We start from the raw sequence: 20,556 nt of genomic DNA on the forward strand, positions 1-20,556 counted from the left end.
TCCAGAGAGGTGCCTCCCTGCTCTGTCATAGCTAACCCAAATAACCCAATCTATGCTGTATCCTGCTGTATCAGATTACCTCAGTTATGACATATTCCATATAGGTTAGTTGTTGCCTAATCAACCCCCTCTCGTGTTTCCAGCTGGCTTTCAGCACTGGAGAGCACCCGTTGGCTGCAGCACCTGTCGGTCATGCTGAAGGCTGCCACTCTGGTATGTTCAGCAGTCGAGCGGGACGGTCGTCCTGTCCTGGTACACTGCTCAGACGGGTGGGACCGCACGCCTCAGATTGTAGCCCTCGCCAAGGTCCTGCTGGACCCCTACTACAGGACATTAGAGGTGAGCATCTGCACAGTTCAGTATTAATCTAATGTATTTGATTTTTAAATGACATGCAGGCATATTCTCATAGATATGGTAAGCACTTATTTTGCTGGATTCTCTTGTTGCTTTTGGTACTGACTTCTGTGCTATCCACAGGGTTTCCAGGTGCTCGTAGAGACGGAATGGCTGGACTTTGGTCATAAGTTTGGGGACCGCTGTGGCCACCAGGAGAACTCAGACGATGTGAGCGAGCAGTGTCCCGTCTTCCTGCAGTGGCTGGATTGTGTTCACCAGCTGCTCAAACAGTTCCCCTGCCTGTTTGAGTTCAACGAGGCCTTCCTGGTGGGTGGTTGGACAGCACTCTATACTAGTCTGTCTTACGCATTAATCTCTACATGTTCTTTAAACTTCAAAAAGTGGCCAGGATTACATGAAACCATACATTTGGCCTAATGAATAAAGTCTTGGGTCACATGGTCATGTTTCACATCAGTCAGCTGTCTCACACACACCGACAATGAGAGTTAAAGTTAATCAGTGCTGTAATTAAAGGCCTGACTTGATGCATCTTCTTCACATGTCCAGGTCAAGTTGGTGCAGCACACATACTCGTGTCTTTACGGCACGTTTCTGTGCAACAACGCTCGTGAAAGGGAGGCAAAGAATATCTACAAACGCACCTGCTCTGTGTGGTCTCTGCTTCGCACAGCAAACAAGAACTTCCAGAACTTCCTCTACATCCCTTCTCATGACATGGTACCTGCCGGTTTTCACAGCTTTTGTACAGGGTGGGCCATTTATATGGATACACCGTAATAAAATGGGAATGGTTGGTGATATTAAAGTCCTATTTGTGGCACATTAGTATATGTGAGGGGGCAAACTCCTCAAGATGGGTGGTGACCATGGTGGCCATTTAGATGAACAGTTTCCTGGAAAGTGGATTGGTTGTCGTGGGCCAGTTGAATGGCCCCCAAGGTCTCCCGATCTGACCCCCTTAGACTTTTATCTTTGGGGTCATCTGAAGGCAATTGTCCATGGTGTGAAGATACGAGATGTGCAGCACCTGAAACTACGGATACTGGATTCCTGTGCTGGCATTTCTCCTGCGGTGTTGCTATCAGTGTGTGAAGAGTGGGAGAAGAGGGTTGCATTGACAATCCAACACAATGGGCAGCGCATTGAACACATTTTATAAGTGGTCAGAAACTTGTAAATAACTCATGAAAGAATAAAGTTACGTTGAAACCAAGCACACCATTGTTTTTCTTGTGACATTACCAATAAGTTTGTGTCACATGGCCCTCTTCCTATTGAAAAAACAAAAGTTGTATCCAAGATGGCTGACTTCTAAATGGCCACCATGGTCACCACCCATCTTGAGGAGTTTGCCCCCTCACATATACTAATGTGCCACAAACAGGACTTTAATATCACCAACCATTCCCATTTTATTACGGTGTATCCATATAAATGGCCCACCCTGTAGTTTAGTATAGTTGCAGCTGGAAGTTGCTTCCTGAGTGTTTCCTTTTAAAGCCACTGTGCTTTTCAGAAAGTGTTCAGTGAGGGGACTTGCTGAAGGAAACAGTTGATCATAGTAATGATCATAATCTTCAGTCACGATCTCAGTGAGCACAATAAGTGTTTTGATTAATGGATAATGTGACTCCAATTTTGAACTTCAGTATGATTAAAGATTAAATCTATCCTACTTTCCCTGCCATCCTTTCTGATGCACGTTCAAAGAGTTTGGATCTTAGACGCCATTACTATGTACTTATCCTCCCGGTGCATTTGTCTGCCAGGTGCTGCAGCCAGTCTGCCATACTCGGGCACTACAGTTGTGGACAGCAGTCTACCTGCCCACCTCCTCCCCCTGCACTGCTGTGGATGATTCTGTGGATCTCTACCTCCCGCCCTCCATCACAGGAGATGAGCTTACCTCCCGTTCCCTGGACAGGTCTGTTTGTCTGAACAATACTATTGCCGCAGTCTGACTAGTAATGTTATGGCAAACAGTCAGACTGCCCTCTAGAGTTCAAAATGGAGAACTGTATTACTGCATTTTATACACATTAAAAAATAAGATCTGTATGTACTGGTGATTTACAGACTTCCTAAGACCCGCTCCATGGATGACCTTCTGTCAGCTTTTGAGAATGGGATGCCCCTGACACGAACGTCGAGCGACCCCAATCTCAACAAGCACTGCCAGGAGGGTCGCTCTGCACTGGAGCCCTCACCTGCTGTGGAAGAACCCGCTGTAGAAGGCTCCAACGAGCTCATACCTGACACTGCGGTGGACAGTGGAGAGGGACAATCTGTGCATCCGACTCCAGAAGCTGTCCCAGGTGTAGTGGGTGCTGAAGAGGCTGTGGATGGACCCTGTTTCACTACGCAGCCCCTGCCTTCCCTGCCCCTCTCACCTGTCCCCCTCAGTGAGGATGTCACACTTGCTCACACTGCCTTTTCCACTCCTGCCCTCATGCAAGCTTTGCATCAGATCACAGATACTCCACTCCAACAAGCTCCAATGGAGGCTGAGAGCCCTTGTAGGACTGCTGAGAGTATACCATCTCCCACTCATAAATCAGAGCCCTGCTTACCTCTGCCCTGCAAAAGCACTCAACCTGCAGCCAACACACCAACCTCTGTATTTCAAGGACAAATTGATAGTCAGTCAAAGAGCCTGCTGGCTGTAAAGCAGCTAACACCACTCCTTCCCATGGGGGACTCCACTGAGACTCTTACAGGTGAGAATGATCATCCCCCCAACTCGCCCTCCGCAGTGACCCAGGAATTTACGCAGAATACTTTGAATGATGAGGAGCAGCCTGAGTTTCAGCCACAAGCTCAACCCCAGAAGGAGGAGGAGGACACGAGGACAAATGGGGCGAGTGGAAGAGAGCGCGTGTTAGCGGCAGCTCCTGTAGACTGCATCCAGGTCACTGCTCGCCCTCTGATCTCCCAGAGCCAGCTCTCGGACCTGTGCTTGCTCAGCTCCCACTGGGAGAGTGTCCAGGGTCTGGTCCAGTCTGCCTCTGGTGCCAGCCGCGGCCAGCACCCCAACATCCACCAGAGCCGCCGGCTTGCCAGTAAATTCCTCCGCGCCCAGGGCTTTGCCATTGCCAATGGCTCGCAGTGCTGCCGCAGGGAGGCGCTCTGTTGTCCGAGCAGTGCGCTGCAGATTGGATGGCCTACCAGGAGTGCAGGCTACACTGGACTGTGTGGGCCTGCTGCCCTCACCAGCTACTCACTGGCAGCCCATCAGCTCCTGCCAGCCTCTTATTCCTCACCCTCAGCTTCCAGCTCGCCACCACCTCCCCAGGCCCTGGCTTACCTGGATGACGATGGGCTGCCTGTGCCGATGGATGCCGTGCAGCAGAGATTGCGTCAGATCGAGGCGGGTTACAAGCAGGAGGTTGAGGTGCTGCGACAGCAGGTGCGACAGCTGCAGATGAGGCTAGAGAGTCAACAGTATGGCACCCCTCCCTCAGAGCCATACGTCGAGTACGAGGATGACATTGTGAGTGACTTTTTAAGCACAGACTTTACTGAAAGAGCTAAAAGCATTTCTCTTTGTCTTCAGAGTATTTACTCTCAATTATTTTCAGAAGAGTTCTTATTTGTATCCATCCTCTGATCTCATTCTGTTCTCTCCTTAGACATGTCTGCGTGAGTCAGACAACAGCAATGAGGAAGATTCTCTGTCTACCCACAGCGAGGACCGTCTGTCTGAGGGCAGCTGGGATCGAGTGGAGCCCAGGGACACTGAGGTGAGTGTCCTACAGAGCTTCTGTCTTCACGCTTCCTTTCTTGTTCCCACTCACTTCTCACTTGCATGTCCAGGAGCAGAGCTATGTCTCACACTTTTCTGATACCTATCTCTGTGTGTAGGTTACGAGGTGGGTGCCCGACCACATGGCCTCCCATTGTTTCAACTGTGACTGTGAGTTCTGGATAGCCAAGAGACGTCACCACTGCAGGTAGAGACTTCATTGTGTTTCTTTTTTGTTGTTAATTTTTCCAACAAGTGCTCAAACTTGGAGGAAAAAATAGATAAATGCCAAGATTAGACTAGATTAATATTAGTGTGGAAATATTTGTGTTTACGTATTTGCTCAGATTAAGAAAGTAAATGTGAAGCTTCAGCCATAAGCCTGTTAGCTCAGGTTAACTAATGCTAGCTTTGCTAGCTGTCAGCAGTGTGAAAGCATCTTGTTGCTGTGTTACTGGGCAATTATGTGCTCAGCTATTCCTTTTATTCTGGCGCAGTTTTGAAGGCAAATTTGGTTGCTGTTTGAATAAAACCAGACAAACTGTTCAGCCGGTTTTCAGTCTTTGTGCTAAGCTAATCTGACCAGCTGCTGGTTAACATCAAGTACAAGATTAGTCTCATCGTCTCACTCTGAACAAGAAAGAATAAGTACATTTTCCAAATGCTGTGCAAATTCTTTTTAACATTTAAGCCTTAATATTTTTTCGCATTTGAAGTGAAGCTGATTCACGATTAGCACTTGCCTAAGAGATCTGAGTGTTTCCTTTTAAAAGCTGGCTGTGTTTGTATATTTTGTATGCCCTGTTTCTCTCTGCACTCTTTAGTTGCACAGTGACTCTGCCAAAGCAGCAGCATGCCTTTAAAAGACAATTTGCTGTGCATTTTCCAAGCTTTGGTTTCAGCATCAAAGGCTCTTGACTCACTGGGGAATTAATTATATGCTCCACTGAGACATTTTAGGCAGGGGGGAAAATTCATATTCACAGGCAGAGCAGCACTCTGAGCAGGGCATGTGTTCAACTGTTAGATCCATTTTTTATGTAACTTAAACACAGTAAGTTTTCCAACATGTAATAAATAGAATCAGCTGATTTATAATGTATGTAAACAATGACTTGTGTTTCCGTTCCCAAATGCAATAGAGACGGATGGAATGCAGTAAAGTTGCCATGTGTGAAAAGACCTTTAAATGTGCTTCAGGAAGAAGCGGAAAGCTGTTTGTGCTGCTCATCAATCCATAATCTGCATTTAGCCTTTTCATTTTTGCCCTCTCTGGGTCCTGAGGATCTTTTATTTTGAAATCTTATACGTTTGGTATCTAAAATGTCTTAGAAACCTTCACATCAAATATTATTTGTCCTATTAATAACGTTACATGTGTTCTCCATTTTCAGGAACTGTGGTAATGTGTTCTGTAAAGACTGTTGTCACCTGAAGCTTCCCATCCCAGACCAGCAGCTTTACGACCCCGTGTTGGTGTGCAACACCTGCCACGACCTGCTCCTCGAGTCCCGCACCCGCGAGATCCGTAGCCAGCAGCTTAAGAAGGCCATCGCTACAGCCTCCAGCTGAGAGAAACCTCTGAAGCATTGTCGCCTCGGCTTTGTCCTGCTCGTATGGGACTGATGAGCTGTGCGCTGTTTTTACCGCCAATCAGCTGTAGTTTGGCTGCAGGGGCGGGAATGAGGAGCAGTTGTTACTCTTTGGGACGCTGGGCTTTAAAAACGGAGATGTACGTATAGACTGTAATAGAAGGGATTGCTAAGGCATGCTAGCAGGTGGAGGAGGGGGTTGGTCAAAGACATTTTTAGGCCTAAGCGCCGCAGCGTCCTGCTGCCTCCACACGGCTCAGTCCTCTAGTGGTGCCCCCGCCTGAGACACATCTCCAACCTGTCCACACACCTTTTAGTACCAAACACCTGCACCCTCCTGACGGACACCGTCTCGCAGTTCAGAGGACAATCGCTCACCCTTCCACGTGTCGGGGGACTCCAAAGCCTGTACCTGTACTACTGGAGGCTTTCAACTTTAAAAGAAAAGAAATGCTGCTACAGTATTTAAAAGTCTAATTTTGTATTCTTATTTTGTGCACTACTAGCTGTCATGTAATGGAGGGCACTTGTGACCAAACTTGAGCAAAAGGGAGAAATCTGCTGTTTACTTTGCCATTGCATCTTTTTTGCTGTTGTTGTTTTTTTTTTGTCCTCTCGGAGCCTGAATGTAACATGTGATGGATAACTGGACTGGGTTTATGTTAACGTGCATTTGGTAGGTCGTGTACATGTTCTTTGCTGCAGTGTGTTCTGTATGTGCACAGTCGATGTGGTTGTGTGTTTTATCTATGCTTTTCTCTGGTATAGTCGCGGTGCAACGCTCTGAGGGATGTGTGGCGCACACTGATGTGGTTTTGCGGGGACAGAATGAGGGTGGGAGGCAGCAGGTTTCTGTGAAGTCTTCTTCAGATGAGTCATTTGAAGGTGCTTGGAAGATGTGACTGAAGGGTTGTGCTGATGTTCCTCTAGTCGAATGGCTTGGTGTCCACATAAAGCTCTATGTCCATCTGACTGACTCCTCCACATGCTGAGGACTGAACAGAGCTCTTAGTTTTTTGTTTTTAAGGGTAGTTTGGCAACAGTCCCCTTAAAAATGTTTGTCTACTGGTTGTTGAGACAATGGTGCCATATTTTGTTTTGTCTCTCTCTCTCTTTTTTTCTTTTCTTTTCAAAGGATATTTCTTTGTTATGGATGGCAGCAGGTTTCTAATCGGCCACCTCTCTGTATGTTTAATGGTACAGATAGCTAGCTGCTTAATAACACTGAAACGACTAAAGATTAACTGAGAGTTTGATAACAAGAGGCTAACAATGTCAGTGGATAATCAGATATCGCTGGATTCGTTACCTTTGTAGTTATCATCGTCTAATATTTGGAATCTTTTGCACGGTGTTTATGAAGCTGAAATCTTTGAGGAGCTCAGAAATGTAACATACATAGTTATCTGATCCGTAGTGGTGGCTAAAACCTGTCACTTAATGATTTATTGTTGTAAAGAAATGCACTGTAAAAATGAAATCCCATGGGTTAAAATAAAGGATTATATCATGGATCTGGTTTCCTGTATTTTGTTTTTTCTTTTACAGTATGCATCTCATTTTCTTTTGTCTATAAGTATTTAAATCACCTCTATAGTGTTGTGAAAAATTATTTGCCCCCTTCTTGATTTCTTTTCTTTTTTGCTTTTTTTTTTTTTTTTTTTTTTTTTTTTTTTTGGGTTTGGGTTTTTTTTTGTTTTTTGTTTTTTTGCAATTTTAATATTAAATAAAGATGACCTGAGTAAATACAAAATGCAGTTTGTTTGCTTTTGTTGTTGTTGTTTTTTTTAATGGGACCTGTCTGACAAAGTGAAGAGCTCAAAAAGCAGCACATCATGGTATGATCTAAAGACTACTGCCACAGAAACAAAGTCACTGACATCTGTCGCTCTGGAAAGAGTTATACTTTTTAAGCCTTTGAGACTCCAGTGAGCCATTATTCACAAGTGGAGAAAACTTGGAACAGTGGTGAACCTACCAAGGAGTAGGCGGCCTACCAAAATTACTCCAAGAACACATCAACGACTCATCCAGGAGGTCACAAAAGAACCTCTAAACATCTAAAGATACTGCAGTCCTCACTTTCCTCAGTTAAGCTCAGAGGTCATGATTTAACAATAAGGAGGAGGCTGGGAACTCCGTGGCCTGTCTCTGATGTCCTCATTGCACGGAATTTGACCTTGAATTCGAGATGGTAGTAGGGCTGATCTTGATAGGACTCATTTCATAGTATAACTACTAAGTTATACTATGAAATGAGTCCTATCAAGATCAGTCAAAAAGGCATGTGCTCCCAGGGGGCCTATCACAGAGTGTCTGTTTTGGTGAGCAGAGTGTACTTTTTTGTGATCTGCTTGGGGAGTGTCACTGGAGTTGGTGACACCAGACTGATCAGGAAGGCTTGCTCTGTGATTGGCTGAAAAATGGACACATCCATACATATGCAATAATACTAAGTGCAATAATCCTTTCTGTCATCGTTGTATTTTTACTCAGTTGTATATAGTATTTGTATTTGTATTCTATTTTTATCTTATTGTATATTTATTTTATTTTATTCTACTGTATATAGTATTTTATTCTATTCTGTACAGTTGTGTACTGTATTTATTCTTATTGTATTCTAATTTTTGCCTCATAACTTTTGCACTGTCCACTTCCTGCTGTGACAAAACAAATTTCCCACGTGTGGGACTAATAAAGGTTATCTTATCTTATCTTATCTTATCTTTTGAAGCTGTGGCGAAAAGGTTACCAAACAATGGTTATGTATCACTGATGTATCTCTGCTGCCACAAGGACACCACACAAAGTTTTGATCCACCACTCTTTTCTTTACATTTTGTTTCTTTATATTAGCAGCCAGACTTTTTTATAATGTTTAAACTGCTGTTGTTGAATAGTTCTTCAGTCTTTCTGAAGGTCTTCCAGAGGTTTTCTCTGGACATGGGCTGTTTTGTCACTTATTTTTAGTCCAGTCCTGATCATCGGTACCTGAACATTTCCAGAGAAATGTTTGTTTGTTTAAGCCAATTAGCACTAACCCAGGAATCATTCACACACTAAAAAGGCCTTAAAGGATGAATCAGTGTTCTGTCAACACAAAATACCCAACTTGGCAAAGAACTTATTTCATATAGCACCGTTGAGTGCTTTGATACTGATGGCCTGTTGCAAAAACACATTCCTGTTAGTTCCCATTTCTTTAGCTGAATCTACAGGAAAAAGCCAGTTTCAGGTTGCAATACTTTTTTTTTTTTTTTTATTTGAAAAACTGAATAAGTGAATTAATAAAAGTAGTGGTGGCCTTAAAAAATCTAAAGGAGTATACTACTAATAATGATAACAAGAAATATAATGCACACTTTGGAGGGTGTCATTCAGCAAAAGCTTTCGAAGTAAAGAAGATTAATGGATTTGAATGGATCTTCTTTCAGTGCTGAAAGCGCTTTTTTGCATTTGTCCACTAGATGGCGTTTTTTCTCCGCGAAAAACAGAGTTGTGTCTGTTTTCAGCAGCAACTTTGACCCAATTAAGAGAGAGGCTCATTGCACAATTTCACTGTTAAAGATTTACTCACTTTCCCCACTTTCAAGAGTTACTAAAATTCATCTTTATCACATGAAACAGTCATTTCTTTTGTAGAAGCAGGCTTCATTGTTTGCTACTTATTATGTTTTGTGTCTTCACACCACAAAGATGTGTATGAAGCAGGTCCTTCATACACCATACCAAAGCACTGTTTTCAGATGAGCTGCTGGTGTCAACGTTTCTAAGAAACATCAATTCAGGTTCTTTGACGCTTTTTAGCAGGGACTCTTGGCAATGTCCTTCAGTGTACCTGCTCAGCATGATGAATAATGCAGGCTCAGGTTATTCTAGGGTCCAACTTAGTGAATGTAAATTAAGTTGACAGCTCAATCTATTCTGTGAGAAAGCAGAAAAGAAATTTGGGCTTTTTTCCTCACAAAACTTTGAACTAACTGTTGTGAACTGCACCAAGAACAAATGTATTGAAGTTTCCACTTTAACATGTTCAAGCTTTTATTCATACCAATAATCACACAGTTTTGAATAATATAGTCAAACATGTCATGCTGAACCTACTTTACAGAGAAAATGTGGTGGTAGAAAGTACAATAGCCTGCTGTAATTGATGGAACCATGAATTCTGCGCTATATCAGAAAATCCTGAAGGAGAATGTCCGGCCATCAGCTCATGCCCTGAAGCTCAAGTGCCTTTAAGTTATCCAGCAAGAAATGAAACACAGCAGCAAGTCCACATCCAAACAAACAAGCAAAGAGTCCAGACTTAACTCAGATTTTGATGCTTTGGCATTCAACAGGCTGTTAGAGAAGAAAGAAAAAGAAATCAAAAAAGGCACATTAAAGGTCAATTTTAACTGTCTATTTGTCTCAACTAGATCTTCCATAGATTTTGCGGGCGATTCCCTTCTATACATTGTACTTGTTGTGTCATATTTCTCAGTTTCATTACCTTTAGGTGTTATTTGTTATTTGTGTTATTTGCTTTAAAGCTGTTATTCTTAAAATTCTGAATAAATAAATAAATGTCAGTATGTCCCTCCTTTAAATACAGATTTTTAAAACACCTCTTCTGTAAAATTTATGTAGGCACTTTGGTCTGTTTTTCCTATAGTTTCTCCATCATTGAGAATTTAAGCTCTTACCATTATTAGAAATAGTTTTTAGTGTACATTTATTTTCCAAGCAAAATCCCTCCAAAGGAAGAACCCGGCAAGCGTCATGAAATTTCATAGAAAATGCATTTTAAACCCTCATCAGTTATTTTGTTCCCAACTTTTTATCTTTGTTCTGCCTGATGTTGTTTCTTCTTCCCCCTGTAAAAATCCATTCTGCCTTGTTTGTGTTAACAAATTTTAAGAGGATGAATGTTCTCCATACCTCTCTTCTGTTTGCTGTTTAACATTGTTGCAAGTTTTCGTAAAACATTTTTTAATTTCATATGTTTAGAAATACTCTGAGAGGAATCCATTTCAATTTTAGTGACCAGCGCCCATGAATGAAGCACATATTCTTGGTATCTCTGAGAGTAGAAATGACAGCAGCTGGGTTTCTTAGAGACGTTTCACCTTTCATCCAACAAACCTGTTGAGGTTTGATGGCTGCTGGGCACGCCCAAGTTTCGAAGCTTTTGTGAGCTTATTAACTTCTCAGTCTATAAAGTTACAAGTGAGTTACTTACCCTCCCAGCCATGAAGTGAATGGTTAGGGTCACGTGCACCAAGTTGAGTAGATACTAATCTGTACTGGTAAATGTGTCAGGGCTGCATTGTAATGGGCTGATAGTGGTTTCATAAACCACGTCTTTTTTTCCCCTCCGCCTCTTTCAAACATTTACTCTTCTCCATCCCTGTGTTTCCTTCAGAAGAGCATCCCTTCAGCTGTTATGCGCATTGAACTGCATGCAAGACATTGCTCTGCTTTTAAGCCTGGGTAGGGTCCATGAGCTTCTGCCCCAGCAGTGCACAGAGAAATGTATTTACTGAAGATCCTTCCAAGCTTTCAACAACTATTGCAGTGTAATGATTAAAATGTGTTTCCATTCTGCTTCTTTTCTGCTTTCTGTTGGTGTGTGGTTTTGCTGGGTTCCCACCATCTTACATGTCCACTGCATGGTCCAAGAAGGTCGCACTTCTCCACTCACGACCTCCTGACTAACCCCAGTGTTGCTCTTCACATGATTTGTGTGTTCAGTGTGTTTTTATTTTGATCCAGCTTTCATCCGTGTACCAGGTAGCAGCTCCTGCAAAGTAGATCAGGGCTCCACACTATTTATAGAGTTTACACAGACTGGCCACTGTTGGAGACAGCAGTGAGCTCACACCTCAGCTGTGCCTCTGTGTATAGGAGCTCCTTTTATTGGCAATGAGTGGAGGTCAGGCAGAGGTTGAACGGGGCACGTGCAGTCTTTGGTCTGGGGTGAGATTAATTCTGTAGGATAAAGTGTCCTGTTGTGTTATTCCTCACACACATTTTCAAAGTAAATTAGCCTGGGAGATATGATATTTTATAACCCATGCATGGGTGTGCATGCACATCATATTTCTTGCATACATTGCTGTGTAGTCCTTAATGAATGCGAAACAATGATCTGAGCAGAAAACAGCCCGCATGTGTGAGAAAAATAGCTTTAAAAGCTGATTTTTGATACTGAAACCCAAACAGGACACATAATTTTAAGCTGTAATTACTGAGGGATCAAAAAGTTTCAGTGGGATCAGCCTAATGCGCTGAAAAATTTGAATATAAATATAATAAATACAGACTTATTATAGCTCAGGTTGGAACCTCAAACTGTGTAAAATACACAGCCCTTTCTAAGTTTTCTGCCACATGCATTCACTCAGGCAAAGGGTTTAAATACTGCACTGTCATGAGTGTAAGTGTCCTACAGCTTCTGTCAGGAGCTGCATTAACCTGATACACAATGTGTGTAACTGCATGGGGATTTGTCTAACCTTATATGTAAAAGGGACAAGGAGAAATGAGAGTTCAGTGTACTTTTAAGAACCTCCCACCATTATTTAATCACCCGAAGGCCACCTTGAGCTACCTGTGGAGCAGTCAGTAAAAAACAATGTTGATTAACTCTAGCTGATTTCCCCTATTTCCACAGAAACCTCAGTCCAGGAGCGTGATATTAATGTAAACAACAACGTGTTGCAGTGATACTGGCCCTTTCTCATCATACCTTCTTTCGGTGCTTTATCAGAGGCGATGCCCGAAGGGGGAGGGGCCACACTTTCTTCCCTGTCGTGGTTTGGTGATAGATAAGTACAAAACCCCCTCAAGAATGCCATCACATTGGGGAAAAAAAAACCAAGTCGCTGCGTTGCCTTCTGTGTCGAGTCGGAGACGCTCCAAAATGCAGCAGCTCATCCTGCCGGTTCTCCTGGCATCCTTTTGGACAGTCTGCACAGGATCAGGAGGTAAGTCTGCTTCCATTCACAGCTCGAGATCATTTGAAGCAACTGCCTGTCTTTATTTTTAGTTCTTACACTAAAAAAAAATCCTGCCACTCTTCCAGTCCTTAAAAAATTATACATATATATATATATATATATATATATATATATATATATATATATATATATATATATATATATATATATAACGATTGGCGATTTATTTATTTTTCCGTTATTGTATGGCCGTTTTTGTCTTTCAGTCGTTCTAATTACAAATGAACTCTCCTTTTTAATTTGTCATGCCAGACACGATGTTCAGTTAAATAAGTTTATATATACTGGCTAAAAATGTAAATAAATAAATAAATACATAAATAAATAAATAAAAATAAATAAAAAGCGAACATTTCCGCAGTACCAAATGCCCCTCTACGTGAAGCGCTCCACCTGTCCTGTCCATCACGCCTCGGTAGCAGCGGCAGTGTTGGTGTGTGTGTGTCAGGCTCATCCAATCCGCACCTTGATATTTACACCGCTGAACTGAATGTTGAAGGGCAGGGAAGGATACAGAGATCCTGCATCAGCTGAGTCTGAGTCAAAAACAGGCAGAGCCCACATTCCCTCTGGGGCTCTGTGTTTCGGACACCTCTCTCTTGCGCTCTCTCTCTCGTGCACCTGCTCGGAACCAGGCCGAGCCAGTGATAGACGTTTGCGTCCCAGTTGCCGCAGAGAAGCGCGCCACGAGCAGCACCAGTGTCTCCAAATTCACAGCAGTGGATAACGAGGCGCGGATTACCGCTGAGAGCCGGCTCACACGTGTTTAAAACCCAAACATTTTTATGTTTATTTAAAAAAAGAAAAGAAAAAAGGATGAAATGTGTCTTCAGATCCAGTGTTTGGATACTAAAGGGACATCTGCGATTCTTAAAATAAGCAGCAGACAGACGCATGTGAACTGATATGAATGATCGCTTATAAATGCGCCTCTATAATCAGAACCTGTCGGTGAGAAATCTCTTTGTGTCCGTGCATTTATTCCATGTTGCATGGAGCAGCTCTGAAAGCTGCAGGGTCTTATTTGTGATAGCTGTCCACGTCAGTGTCCCATAGACCGGCGCGCTGGAAGCCTGGACCACATTTCTTTTCTGTATCCAATAATAAGAGACAAAAAAAAACCCCTTCTAAATCTTGAGCCGTTTTGGCACGAGTGGGTAAAATCTGAAATGCGTTATAAGTGTATTTGTCTGTTTGTCATAAAAGCTCGTCTCCGTCTGCCTGTGTTCACATGTCACTGTGAGACGACTAATTAGTTTATCATTTCACTGCCTTTTGTTTTCTATTTGACGGTTTCCTCAGTTTTCCCTCTTGGCACAGCTTTCAGGCTTTTAGAAAATCATTCATATTGTTTACTCTCTCTGTCTCCGCGTCACACGAAGATCAAAGCCGAACGCCGATTGGTGGAGAATTGTGCGGACCGAAATCTGATTGGCCAAAATATGAAGGCGCGAGAGCCGGCCATAAAATTAGATATTCCGTTAATGGAGGAAGTTTCTTGGTTTCGCCAGTAGGCCTATTTGGTCAAGCAAAACGACAAATAGCGATCTGTAAAATTACAACTTGAAAATATTACGTAAAAGTGACATTTAAAAAAGTAATACAAATGTACTTGGAGTGGTTTAAATAACATTACCCTTTAATGGTCCATTCAATCTATATATATAATGGTGATTGGGGGGGGGGGAAGGGATTTGAAATTCAATTCTGGATTTAACAGAATTCAGTGAAAAGAAACTAGTACGTTCTCTGCATCTCACAGCTACAGGAAGCAGTTGGTTCAGCTTGTCTCTGTGGGACTCATACAGCTGCAGCATCCGCATTCAGGCCAGCAACACTCAGTCAAGGCTTACAATTAATCATAATCTTTTATTATGTTCAGCATCAAAGACACTAAGCTTAATTAGAAATTTCTGCACTATTATATGTCTCCCCCCCCCCACACACACACACACACACACACTCACATGCAAATTCTGCTACAAGAGAAAATAATAATTACAATTTTTACAAAAAAATCAAACAAACAAGACTTGGACATGTATGTATGTATTAGAGGCAGTGTAGTGGTTGATTGTACACCCTCAAATGCTTTCCCCCTGCCTTGTCTATTTCCAGTAGCCATTATCACGATGGAGCAGAAGGAAAAGGCTTGCCAACATAGCAAAGTTGCCAAGCTTTGACTTCCTTCACACACACACTGAGAAGAACCGATACAGTTCAAATATAGATCAGGAGACCCTTCCCATAATTTTCAATGGCATATGTGTTTTTCATATTTTTTCTTTTATATTTTTATAAATGTTTGATATTTTGGGTAGCTGCAGATATTTGTTTTAGAGTAAGCGGTGGAAACATACAAACCGATTGTGAAATTTTAATAAATATTCAGACAAACAAGTCAGAATGGGAGCTTGTTGATACAAGAAATTGGCTCCAAGTTTATTCCAATAGCACAGAAAGATAAAGCACGAACACTGACTGTTTTTTTTTCTTTTGGTAAATAAGAAGACAATTCCAGACTATTAGGGGGTTTTGTGTGGCCATGGATAAAAGCTATCTTAATCCAATAGGAGAACAATCCACTATTTGCTTTTAGAGAAAAATTAACTATTGATAAATCAATGAGGCTTTCTACAATACATGGCAAGAGGAAACATCCTAGTCTGCTCTCGCAACAGAATGTGTCAACTAGGGTTAATGCTTCTGTCACACTGTCACAAGCATCAAACCTGTGCCTTTTAGCATGCAAATGCATTTTATCAGTAAAGCTTTTACTTTTTTTCAGACTGGTGCTATCAGTCCCAGTTTACCTGTGGTCATCAGTGCAATGGTAAGCATTTCTGATGGTAAGAATTTCTGATGGAATCATTGACGCAGTCATCCCTAGATGGGGTAGCTAGTGAGGAATGCAGTGCAGTGCAGTGCTATATATGGCCTACTAAAATATTAAAATGTACACAAGCCAATGAGAATGCTACAGTTGTTGTTATATGTAGTGCTGTTGTAGTTTTATGGATAGATTGACAAGTTAGCTTTCTAATAACCTATTGAAATGCTGCAATTAGTGAAAAGCAGTTTTTAAGACCTGCACGAGGAAACATGCTGTTACAACACACTGCTGAAACTAAAAGAGAAATAGCAAAACACAACCTGATATCATGCTGCTGAAATATTTAGTCTGAAGGCAGCATGTAGATGGAAAACTCTAAAGGACCAAGCATTGAGCCTTGTGGTACTCCATGCATGTGTTTAATTTAATCAATGACTCCTTTTAGTAAACTAGATATTTGGCCACTTTCTACTTTCTTCTTGAACAGGAAGATTATTAAGTATATTAGTGACTAGAAAAAAGTGGAGTTTCAAGTGCTACAAACTCCTCCAGACTGAAAATAATCATTCAAAAATGGTTGTTTGGTGTTTTTTGTGATTTAGTACCAGAGAAGTGGACCCATGTAAACTCAGCATGTGGAGGACAAAAACAGTCGCCCATTAACATTGTCACCAGAAAGACTTTCAAAGATGATCGCCTGACTCCTCTTAAGTTTCAGAATTACCAGGAGATCTTCACAAGCACAATCATAAACAATGGCCACTCCGGTGAGCTTATTTTCCATTAAAATTTAACTCGGCAACGTTTTGAAGCTGTTGTGTACGCTCTTCATGCTTGTTGTGTTGTCTGTTCCAGCTCAGGTCCAGATTCCTACTGTATCTACTATATCACATGGAGACCTGCCTGATGAGTATATGGCTGTGCAGTTCCACCTGCACTGGGGAGCCAATGGAGGGCCTGGCTCCGAACACACTATTGACGGGGAACAGTATCCCATGGAGGTATTTAAACTTGGTCCAACAGCCTGAACTGTTACTGTTCTGAACTACAGAAGTACTCATGGTGACTTATCATTATTGAATGACAGCACAAATATTTTGTCTACAGCTGCACATTGTTCACATGAAGAAAGCTTACTCTGATTTGACAACAGCACTGAGTGATACAGAGGGAGTTGCAGTTCTTGGATTTTTCTATGAGGTCCCCTTTTTAAATTTTTCACCTCAGATGCAAAAACTATTCCAGACCTAAGTATGAAAAGTAAATGTACTAAAATGCGGCTATTTCAATTTTCAGCTGTCTAGTAGCAGTAACCGGAAGTATGAACGCATCATCAGTACTCTGCAAAACATCCAAGCAACAAGTAGGTACTAGTTTATGTTCAAACAATCAGACTCATGGCTGTGTAGCTTTGGCTATCTGTTTCCACTGTGGAGTTTTGCTTTGTTTTGTTTTGTTTTCAGATAGCAATACGTCTCTGTCTTCAATCTCCCTGGCACAGCTGATCCCGTCTGAGAAAAATCTAACGGCTTACTACCGTTATAAAGGCTCTCTGACCACCCCGGGGTGTACAGAGTCTGTGATTTGGACTCTGTTTGAGAACCCCATTCCTTTGAGCATAGAACAGGTCAAGAATGCACCTCAATTTAAATATATATTTCAGCCTTAAGCCTTAATTTTTAATGTTACATGGTTAAACTTTAGTGTTTTCATATAGTAGTTTTCAATATAACTTCTGAATCTGCAAACTTGCTGGTAATGATAAGTGTGAGCTACACAGGTACACACACAGGTACACATCTCTCAGAACTGCAGGAGTAAACATAAAAAGGCTCTGCTAGAGTACAAATACTTTCCAACCTTTTTTTTGCATGTTCAGAAACATTACTGTAATTGCACTCCTTTATGATCTTTTTCCACAACCTGGAGCCTAACACTCATGTTAATATTCTGCTCCCCCAGCTCCAAGCTTTCTCTAAACTCCAGTTTAAGGATGGCAAGCAGATGACTGGGAATTTCAGACCTGTTCAGCCCCTCAATGGCCGGAAGGTGTACCGCTCAGGAAGTGCAGTGATCCTCGCCAACTCTGCCATCCTCCTTGCCACCATTGCCATAGCCTTGGGACTGTCCGAACCCAATTAGAGGTATCCCATGCTGCACTGCAACATCCATAAACACAAAAAGTTCCACACCAATCAATCAGTCAAACCCGAATTTGTAACCTCTTCATCACATGTTTGCAAAGATGACGGATCATATCGTAGTGCAGGCATGACTCACCTGGTGTTCCCCCCCTTATGACACAAATGACAAAGGCGTTTTAGTAATGCCTTACGAAAGGTGCTGTAAGGGTTTATTAAAGCACTCATGCATGTGTAGTGAAGCAGTAGGTGTTATTTCAGCATTATGGTTTCAGAGCACACGTTTAGGCATTCACTAAGATTCCAAATCATCCTCCTAAACATACACTTTATAATTCATTACACTTTGTCAAGTGTCAGGCAAATTTTGTTTTTCCTAATGTCAGAGTGAGTCCCAGAGAGTTTACACTCTGAGTGCCATTGTCAGCCTGTAAACTGGCACGTGGTGTGCTATTCTTAGTGGAGCATAAAGTTATAAATAGCAGAACTGAGTCATTAAACTAAGCTGCATTTCCAAGGCGATGGTCAAAGGAGTCAGCAGCTTGGTCATTCTTTCATGGTCCAGGCGCACACCGCAGGGCTGTCAGGTGACTCACTCGCAGCCACTCAGCTAGCAGGTGGTATGGTAAAGGGTGGGAGGGTTTAAGGTCAAGCCTTTTTCCCGCCAGAATCCAGCGTTGAAAACATTTACGAGGGACAACTACAGCCTGACCTAAGAGCAGCTGCAAACCTTCTCCTCCCACCCCATGGCAACTTACACCAGAGGGAAAGATGAAGGTGCAGCGATACTAATTGCAGGTCACAAAATGGCTGAGAGTGTCTGTAGCTCAAGGACACAGTTATACTTTGGAGAACAGACCAGCATATCTTGTCAAACCAGCATTATTAATTTTTTGCATTTCAAACACGATTAGCATGAATCTGCATGTTTATTACGAGATACATGCACAAAACAGAGCTTGCCAAATTTACATGCAAACACCTCAGTCAATCTGTTTGTTTTTGTTTGTTGGTTTTTTTTTTCCAGTTTTTGACACATAAAGTTCAGTAAGCTACGTAATCATGACAACATAGAACTGTGTTCATGGCTTGTAGTACGGGCTCTGGAAGGCACTGAATGTTATCGACTGTGAATTACACCCCACTGATTTGTTTGGGAGGGCTTATTATGTATTCTGTGCAATTTTCCAGGAAGATTTATTGTGATGACCTAGGAAAAGGAATCTGTATATTTTCCATTGTTTCACAAGGCTTCACGTTATATTTCTATGCTGTACACTGATGTATTTATATATGTAATGAATGTGTATAATGATATGAGACTGCAATTGATATTTATGTATTCCAAGAATAGTGCTGAATGCAAAGCATCAACCTGTTCATGACTTATAGAGTTTACTTGTGATGTTCAAGTGTATGAGACTGTCAGGTTGTAGTTCTTCAAATGATATGGAGAATGTGTTCCAGCTGAACAATAAAATACCTAAATGCCTTTTTAATGACTGTGTCTTCTGCTTGCATGGGCACAATTCAAGCTATTTGACCCACTGATCAAAATTAGTGTCTGTTCTGGGTCTGGCTGCGCTGTGAAAGCTGATATGAGAATACACTTTTTTGGCTTTGTTGTTTGTCTGCTGGCTCAGACACACAGACGGGCTTCTCGGTTTGCTGACTGATAACCCTTCGGTCTGTCCAGAGAGTCTCAGGCTCTCTGGAAGAGAAGAGTTTCTCATCTCTTAATCCTTTTCTAATTGACTCGTTCTTGTTCTTCAAGAAGTTCGAATAAGAGGTTGTTTTATCTTACACAGCTCACTATCAAAGGTATAGCAGAGGTACACAAACACATTAAAATCTACTAAAAATATTTTTTAAATTGATCTCTGAGACAGTTTGCAGACACTAGTTGCAAGTTATTTAACACCCCACCCACCTCCTCCAATCCCTTGTCATTAAAGAATCAAAAGACTTCTTGTTAAAGACCTTGGAAGACCTCTCACTGAGGCATGCACAGAGGCTGTGCGAGAGTATACACAAAAGCTTGAATGAAAGAGGTGCCTTCATTCTCCTCCACAGGCATCCAATAGGTTTTTCAGTTGAGGAGGAGGAGGAGGAGTTGGAGAGCTTGTGGATCAAGGGAACAAGGGGTGGATGCTTAATATCTGGGACCTTGCTGTTTTCTAGTCAACAGGACAGCACCGATATAACCACACCATCTCCTTAATCTCACCTCAAATCCCCCAAGTCTCTGGGGTTTCAGTGACAAAGGGCACTGTTTTCTCAGGAAGAAACCAGAGGCATCCTCATTTTGAATCTTACCAGATAGCCAGCTGCAATTAAAGGTCACTGGGCTGGTCTTTGTGCATGAGGTCAGGAAAACAACACACTGCTTGACCTATACTGCCACTCCTCTTCCTTCCTCCTGGATCTCACTGTTGAAAATCAATCCCACAAATCAGTACTTCACATACTTCTATGTGAAGTAACACCCAATTAACTTTATTCTAATTCCGCCTGATAAATTTGTTATTGTGTTGTCAATGATATAGCTCAGAGGTGATATCTAATAGGCTATCACTAAGCAATCACTTGGTGTTGGCTTTCTCTGTGGTAGAGTATCGCTTCCTGTTCCTGTTACAGTGCACAGTGGTGTTTATGTGTAGCTTATCTCAGTAGCCAATTTGATTTAAAAACTTATAAAAATCGTCTTATTTCACACTGTAATCTTAACGTACTTTATCCAAAGCACACTCTCTCTTGATTTACCCTTTAATTATATTCACAATATTCACTTACTGTGTCTTTAGGGATTCACTAGCTTAGCTTAGCTTGTAGCCAATTCGCTAGCAGCATGGCCTCTTCACCTGTCCTTCCTGCACTT

The 20,556-nt window shown here is 42.0% G+C and overlaps 2 protein-coding genes across 6 annotated transcripts in view; both read left to right on the forward strand.

The window, feature by feature from the left end:
- mtmr4 (myotubularin related protein 4) overlaps nucleotides 1-7,211 on the forward strand; it is a 42,926-nt gene extending 35,715 nt beyond the window's left edge. For all 5 annotated transcript variants that reach the window (XM_085469648.1, XM_085469649.1, XM_085469647.1 and 2 more), the window contains 8 exons: nucleotides 144-339; nucleotides 481-666; nucleotides 910-1,080; nucleotides 2,133-2,287; nucleotides 2,440-3,853; nucleotides 3,993-4,103; nucleotides 4,225-4,313; nucleotides 5,500-7,211. In XM_085469648.1, the coding sequence (XP_085325774.1) occupies nucleotides 144-339; nucleotides 481-666; nucleotides 910-1,080; nucleotides 2,133-2,287; nucleotides 2,440-3,853; nucleotides 3,993-4,103; nucleotides 4,225-4,313; nucleotides 5,500-5,677 (2,500 nt within the window). In that variant the 3' untranslated portion in view covers nucleotides 5,678-7,211. The remainder of the gene's footprint in view (nucleotides 1-143; nucleotides 340-480; nucleotides 667-909; nucleotides 1,081-2,132; nucleotides 2,288-2,439; nucleotides 3,854-3,992; nucleotides 4,104-4,224; nucleotides 4,314-5,499) is intronic.
- A 5,251-nt stretch (nucleotides 7,212-12,462) lies between these two features.
- On the forward strand, nucleotides 12,463-19,177 carry ca4a (carbonic anhydrase 4a). Its single transcript, XM_085469653.1, has 8 exons — nucleotides 12,463-12,671; nucleotides 15,493-15,537; nucleotides 16,140-16,304; nucleotides 16,393-16,538; nucleotides 16,645-16,737; nucleotides 16,834-16,900; nucleotides 17,001-17,164; nucleotides 17,500-19,177. Exons 1-8 carry the CDS (start codon nucleotides 12,536-12,538, stop codon nucleotides 17,677-17,679), a joined length of 996 nt encoding a protein of 331 aa, XP_085325779.1. The 5' UTR covers nucleotides 12,463-12,535; the 3' UTR covers nucleotides 17,680-19,177.
- The last annotated feature ends 1,379 nt before the right edge of the window (nucleotides 19,178-20,556 follow it).

This window comes from Copadichromis virginalis, linkage group LG10 (genome assembly GCF_057382275.1).
Source record: "Copadichromis virginalis isolate Kocher_CV1m ecotype Utaka linkage group LG10, C_Virginalis_male_GT1.1, whole genome shotgun sequence".
NCBI lineage: Eukaryota > Metazoa > Chordata > Actinopteri > Cichliformes > Cichlidae > Copadichromis > Copadichromis virginalis.